The 6,679-nt window shown below is 45.5% G+C and overlaps 1 protein-coding gene across 4 annotated transcripts; it reads right to left on the minus strand.

Moving 5' to 3' along the window:
• Positions 1 to 432: 432 nt before the first annotated feature.
• Positions 433 to 5,325, minus strand: LOC128845033 (uncharacterized). Of its 4 annotated transcripts, XM_054043218.1 has the most exons (3): positions 5,305 to 5,325; positions 4,464 to 4,492; positions 433 to 3,676 (listed from the first exon to the last, which is right to left on the minus strand). In XM_054043218.1, exon 3 carries the CDS (start codon positions 2,433 to 2,435, stop codon positions 1,521 to 1,523), a length of 915 nt encoding a protein of 304 aa, XP_053899193.1. In that variant the 5' UTR covers positions 2,436 to 3,676; positions 4,464 to 4,492; positions 5,305 to 5,325; the 3' UTR covers positions 433 to 1,520. The 4 variants fall into 4 exon arrangements, with proteins under 4 accessions (XP_053899193.1, XP_053899192.1, XP_053899191.1 ...); XM_054043217.1 differs by lacking the exon at positions 4,464 to 4,492 and having other exon boundaries at positions 5,305 to 5,324; XM_054043216.1 differs by lacking the exon at positions 5,305 to 5,325 and having other exon boundaries at positions 4,464 to 4,551.
• Between the last annotated feature and the right edge of the window lie 1,354 nt (positions 5,326 to 6,679).

A 6,679-nucleotide genomic window follows, 5' to 3' on the forward strand; every position in this document is an offset into this window, starting at 1 on the left:
TTTTTTTGGACTGGTGGACTTGTTTTGACCCCTGAACATTGGCCAGTGCCTCTGCCTAAAAATCAGCTGAAACAAACTTGGGACTTGAAATGGAAAGCCACATGCATCTTGAAAGGTCTTCCAATGCCTTAATCTGGTCCTACATGATCTCAAAAGGCCAGGCTTCCTCTTTTAGAATATGATGATTTTATCATCTCTGTGATTCACATTTCCTCTTTGGAGGTGAAAATTGCCTTTTTTTGCCCCATTGCAAAGGCTAGAGAATGAAATAGAAGGGTTAGAAAATATTTTATCCAAATCCTACTGTTAAAATGATCTGCTGCTGCTGCTGCTGCTCTAACCAGGTCTCTCCATGTTGGAAAATGAGTCTGTCATATATCAGGGGGTAGCCGTGTTAGTCTGTATCTGCAAAAACAACAAGGAGTCTGGTGGCACCTTAAAGACTAACATTTATTTGGGCATAAGCTTTCGTGGGTAAAAACCTCACTTCTTCAGATGCATAGAGTGAAAGTTACAGATGCAGGCATTAGATACTGACACATGGAGAGAAGGGAGTTACTTCACAAGTGGAGAACCAGTGTTGACAGGGCCAATTCTATCAGGGTGGATGTAGTCCACTCCCAATAATAGATGAGGAGGTGTCAATTCCAGGAGAGGAAAAGCTGCTTCTGTAATGAGCCAGCCACTCCCAGTCCCTATTCAAGCCCAGATTAATGGTGTTAAATTTGCAAATGAATTTTAGTTCTGCTGTTTCTCTTTGAAGTCTGTTTCTGAAGTTTTTTATTTTTTGTTGTTGTTCAATAATAGTGACTTTTAAATCTGTAATAGAATGACCAGGGAGATTGAAGTGTTCACTTACTGGCTTTTGTATGTTACCATTCCTGATGTCCGATTTGTGTCCATTTATTCTTTTGCAGAGGGACTGTCCGGTTTGGCCAATGTACATGGCAGAGGGGCATTGCTGGCACATGATGGCACACATGATGGCACATCATTGCTGGCACATGATGGCACATAACATTAGTATATGTGCAGGTGAATGAGCCCTTGATGGTGTGGCTGATGTGGTTGGGTCCTCTGATGGTGTCACCAGAGTAGATATGGGGACAGAGTAGGCAACGAGGTTTGCTACAGGGATTGGTTCCTGGGTTGGTGTTTCTGTGGTGTGGTGTGTAGTTGCTGGTGAGTATTTGCTTCAGGTTGGAGGGGTTGTCTGTAAGCGAGGACTGGCCTGCCTCCCAAGGTCTGTGAGAGTGAGGGATCAATTTCCAGGATAGGTTGTAGATCGTGGATAATGTGCTGGAGAGGTTTTAGCTGGGGGCTGTATGTGATGGCCAGTGGTGTTCTGTTATTTTCCTTGTTGGACCTGTCCTGTTGTAGGTGATTTCTGGGTACCCGTCTTGCTCTGTCAATCTGTTTCCTCACTTCCCCAGGTGGGTATTGTAGTTTTACGAATGCTTGATAAAGATCTTGTAGGTGTTTGTCTCTGTCTGAGGGGTTGGAGCAAATTCGGTTGTATCTTAAAGCTTGGCTGTAGACAATGGATCATGTGATGTGTTTTGGATGGAACTGGAGGCATGTAGGTACGTATAGCGGTCAGTAGGTTTCCAGTATAGGGTGGTGTTTATGTGACCATCACTTATTTGCACTGTAGTGTCCAGGAAGTGGATCTCTTGTGTGGACTGGTCCAGGCTGAGGTTGATGGTGGAGTGGAAATTGTTGAAGTCCAAGTGGAATTCTTCAAGGACCTCCTTTCCGTGGGTCATTATGATGAAGATGTCATCAATGTAGCACAAGTAGAGGAGGGGCACTAGGGGACGAGAGCTGAGGAAGCATTGTTCTAAGTCAGCCATAAAAATGTTGGCATTCTGTGGGGCCATGCAGGTACCCATAGCAGTGTCACTGACTTGAAGGTATAAGTTGTCCCCAAATCTGAAGTGGTTGTGGGTGAGGACAAAGTCACAAAGCTCAGCCACCAGGCTTGCTGTGGCCTCATCAGGGATACTGTTCCTGACAGCTTGTAGTCCATCCTCATGTGGAATATTGGTGTAAAGTGCTTCTACATCCATGGTGGCCAGGATGGTGTTTTCAGGAAGAACACCAATGCATTGTAGTTTCCTCAGGAAATCGGTGGTGTCTCGAAGATAGCTGGGAGTGTAGGGTCTGAGAAGAGAGTCCAAATAGCCAGATAATCCTGCTGTAAGAGTGCCAATGCCAGAGATGATGGGACGTCCAGGATTTCCAGGTTTATGGATCTTGGGTAGCAGATGGAATACCCCTGGTCGGGGTTCTGAGGGGCTGTCCATGTAAATATACTGTAGCTGGGAATTTCTTGAGTAGATGGTGTAGTTTCTTTTGGTATTCCTCAGTGGGATCAGAGGATAGTGGCCTGTAGAATGTGGTCTTGGAGAATTGCCTGGCAGCCTCCTGTTCATAATCCAACCTGTTCATTATGACTACAGCACCTCCTTTGTCAGCCCCTTTGATTATAATGTCAGAGTTGTTTCTGAGGCTGTGGATGGCATTGCATTTTGTACGGCTGAGGTTATGGGACAAGTGATATTGTTTGTCCACAATTTCAGCCTGCGCACGTCTGTCAGAGTCCTTTCACTGGTTTGCTTTCTCTAGGGATGGATTAAGACTAAATGGGGTGTGGATCTAATCCAGTGGTTCTCAACCTGTGTCCTGTGGGCCACTTGCAGCCCAATCAGCACACAGTTGCAGCCCATGTGACGTTCTTGGGGCCATACAGATAGCATATATATTGTGTGGTTGCAGCCCACATAACACATGGAGCTACATATGCGGCCCACAGTGGAAAATAGATTGAGAATCACGGATCTAATCCAACCCAAGGGCCCTCCACGACAAATCAAAGTACTGCAGGCACTCCTCGCAAGACAATGGAAAAACCCCTGCTCTCAAATAAGATATAGCTATCCGAGTTCTTCAGCTCTACTGTGGTGGGGAACTTAAACTGATTATAATCAGTTAAGTTATGTGTCAAGGAGAGGAGAAATGCTTGTACTACAGTGCTAACAATAAAATGAAAATAGCAGATACTCATTCTCTTTCAAACTTTAAATTAAAAAAATATTTAATAGGAAAATATTTAATAGGAAACTGGAAAATATAGAGAATGTTGCTTAAAAATAAGTGAGTACTGGGCAATATCGAATGGGCTATTGTAAGAGAAGTAAATGGGAAGCTTAAATATTACTTGAGGCTTAAGAGTCTGAGTCTATATTTGGAATATTATGTAAAATTATAAAAGTATATGGCATTCCTATTAAACAGTCACTTACACTGGAACAAATGCAACCCTGTTGTAACTCAGGTGAAGGCAGTGGAGACATACCAGTGATAAATTTGGCTCTCTGAATTCACTGATGAATCAGAAGATGATATTGTACCAGTTAACAACTTCAAGGACTCACAAAACTCATGGCTTTACAGTAATATTTTCTTTCAAATGTTGAAATGGATTGAGTCATGGATGCAGATAGGAGAAAGAAAACTTATTTCCAGGGATATAGGATCTTCCTCCCCACCACTTCCCCTGGCTTACACAAAACCACTGAGAATCATGCCAAGAGATCTGTTTCTTCTGAGGGAAGAACTGCAAAATATTGGGCCAGAGGTGTCCATTCTTCATCCTGCATATTGAGGGTAATTTCTAAAAGAATAAAATATGCTTTTATTATTTTGATTCTGTAATTCATTTTAAGGCTACATAAAGTAACCATAAAAATGATTCTCTGATATTGATCAGCTTTGCATTGAGGTTGAGACATTTATATAGAAATCAGGGCCTTATAATTACCAGCAAAATCAACTCTCTTGCTTTTTAATTTTTTCTTACAATTTCTGCATAATAAGGGCAAAGGAACCAAAGTGTGGAATGGGGCATAACTAGAATAATTATTGGTAGAAAATAATCTCTGGGTGAAATTCACATGCCCCTGTACAAAGAGTAACTGGGCTTTGTGTAGGGAACTCCATGTGAATGGGGGAAGAGACTCCATCCTCCAACCAACTTACAGGCAGGGAGCAAAGCTACAATCTATGGACTGGAATACTGGCCACAGCCCCTTCCAGCCCTATTCAGAGGTTTATGCCCCTTGCCATGTGAAAGTGTGTATTCAGTGGCACACTCCCAAACACACTGTTCAAGGTTAGGAATAGTGTACAATGGGTTAATCTAATAGACTTCATTCAGATCAATTTTCAAACCTGGACAGCTCATTTAGAGATCCTCATTTTGTGTTTCCCTTACATCACTACATATTGTATAGTAGGTGCTGTGTCCATTTTCCTAAGTAAAGCTCTGGGTGCCTACATTGCCATCTCTGAAGCAAACATGTAAGAAAGCATTTCATAGTGGTTCACTGTTACCCAAGCAATAAACTAGTTACAGTTAGCCTTTTAACAGGCAAGTCTCCTCTATTTCTCAATTGCTTTACCTTCTTGATCATTCAAAACTACAAGATTCCTGAAAAAATTATGGGCCTATAATAGGGTTACCATATTTCAACAATCAAAAAAGAGGACGGGAGGAGCCCCGCCCCTGTCCTAGCCCCGCCCCCGTCCTGTCCTAGCCCCGCCCCTGCCCCTTCCACTCCCTCCCACTTCCTGCCCCCTCAGAACCCCCAACCCTCCCCCCCACTCCTTGTCCCCTGACTGCCCCCCAGGACTCCACCCCCTCCCTAAGCCTCCCTGCCTCTTGTCCCCTGACTGCCTCCTCCTGAGACCTTCCCCACATCCTAACTGGCCCCCTAGTACCCTACCCCCCTACCTGTCCCCTGACTGCCCCAACCCTTATCCACACCCCCACCCCCTGACAGCCCCCCCCCCAGAACTCCTGACCCATCTAAACCCCTCTGCTCCCTGTCCCCTGACTGCCCCCTCCTGGGACCCCTGCTCCTAACTGCCCTCCAGAACCCCACCCCCTACCTAAGCCTCCCTGTTCCTTATCCCCTAACTGCCCCTTCCTAAGACCCCCCCAAACTGCCCCCCAGGACCCTACCCCCTACCTGTACCCTGACTGCCCAAAACCTTACACCCCCAACCCCCAGACAGCCCCCCCCAGAACTCCCAAACACCCCCCCCCGCTCCTTGTCCCCTAACTGCCCCCTCCTGAGACCCCCCCACCTGTACCCTGACTACCCAAAACCTTACACCCCCAACCCCCAGACAGCCCCCCCCTGAACTCCCTGACCCATCCAACCCTCCCCCCTGCTCCCTGTCTCTTGACTACCCCCCCCCGAACCTCCCTGCCGCTTCTCTGGCCCCCGGCCCCCTTACTGTGCTGCAGAGCAGCGTGCTCGACAGCGGGGGAGGGCAGCAGTGTCGGAGCCGGCGATCTGTGAGTGGAGGGAGGGAGAGGAGGGGGGGTGTCAAGTTTCAGGAGGGAGGAAGGGGAAGTGCAAGCAGGGCTCTGGCTCTGGCTGTCGGAGCACCGGCTGCTTTGTAAGCGCGCGCACACTCTGCATGGGAGGGGGAAGGAGGGGAAGTCCGGACATTGACAAATTCCCCCCGGACGCTATTTTTAACCCGAAAAAGCCGGACATGTCCGGGGGAATCCGGACGAATGGTAACCCTAGCCTATAACTGGAGGATAGTTGGATTACTGAATTAAGATGACTCATTCAAAATGAGCAATCAAGATTTGTGAAAACAAACTATCTTCAGGCAGTATGATTAGGCTGCTTAATGTCTTCCATGTTGCTAAAGACTTCCTTTTTGCAGCTGTCATGCTGCCTGCATCCAGAGAGAGGAGAAAGAGGGAAAACTTGTGATAGGGTGTCGTAGAATTACCTTTCTAAAATAATGCTTGGGCACTAGCTCTTTACTAACGTCACTGCATGATCCATAATTAGACACCTTCCAGACACCTTTCCATTCGATTAAGCTCCAGTATAACATGTGAGTTTATAAACCCTATGTCTAATTTGACCTTTTAGGCCCCAAATGAGCAACATATGGCCATCCCTCTTCAGCAGAGCACCTAAGTATGTGCTTGAAGGTAAGCATGTACTATAGCGCTTTGCTGAATTGGGGCCTACATGGATTAAAAACATTCCTAAAGTGGTTTTTCATATAGATATTATGGACCCAACTTTGTTGGCTTAAACAGATGCAAATTTCAATAGGAGTTACTGTTGCATAAGTCAGTTGTTCTATTTCTTACTTGGCATTTCTCTACATGCAAAACATTCTGGTTTGTATTTTTTTTGCTCTTTACAAAGGGATCCCTATAACAATATGAAATTGCCGTGTGTGTGTGTGTGTGCGCGCGCGCGCGCGCAGACTCTGAGCATGTTGCATCCAGATTTTCATCAACTATGGGCAGAATGCCATGCAAATATAAAGGCAGGGTGAATGAGGATATGCACAGTAGTTGGCAAACTGTCAAGGTCTCAGAGGGTCAGGGTTTATAGTTCACATGCTTTGCCAAAACTTCTGGATTTGCAAAAATGAACCGAATAGCATTTTATCATTTGCACATCAGGTCCCAGGCTAAACATGGAAATGCAGATGGTCATGGAAAAAATAATATGGTTAAAGAAAAATATGTATGAAAAACAAAAGGGTTTGATGCAGATTCAGTTTATGCTTTGGGAGGAGCTGCTCCCACTGTATTGCAAACAATTTTCCCATCCGTAGAATGTAGAAAGAC

The sequence above is a fragment of the Malaclemys terrapin genome, chromosome 11 (genome assembly GCF_027887155.1).
Source record: "Malaclemys terrapin pileata isolate rMalTer1 chromosome 11, rMalTer1.hap1, whole genome shotgun sequence".
Classification (NCBI taxonomy): Eukaryota; Metazoa; Chordata; order Testudines; family Emydidae; genus Malaclemys; species Malaclemys terrapin.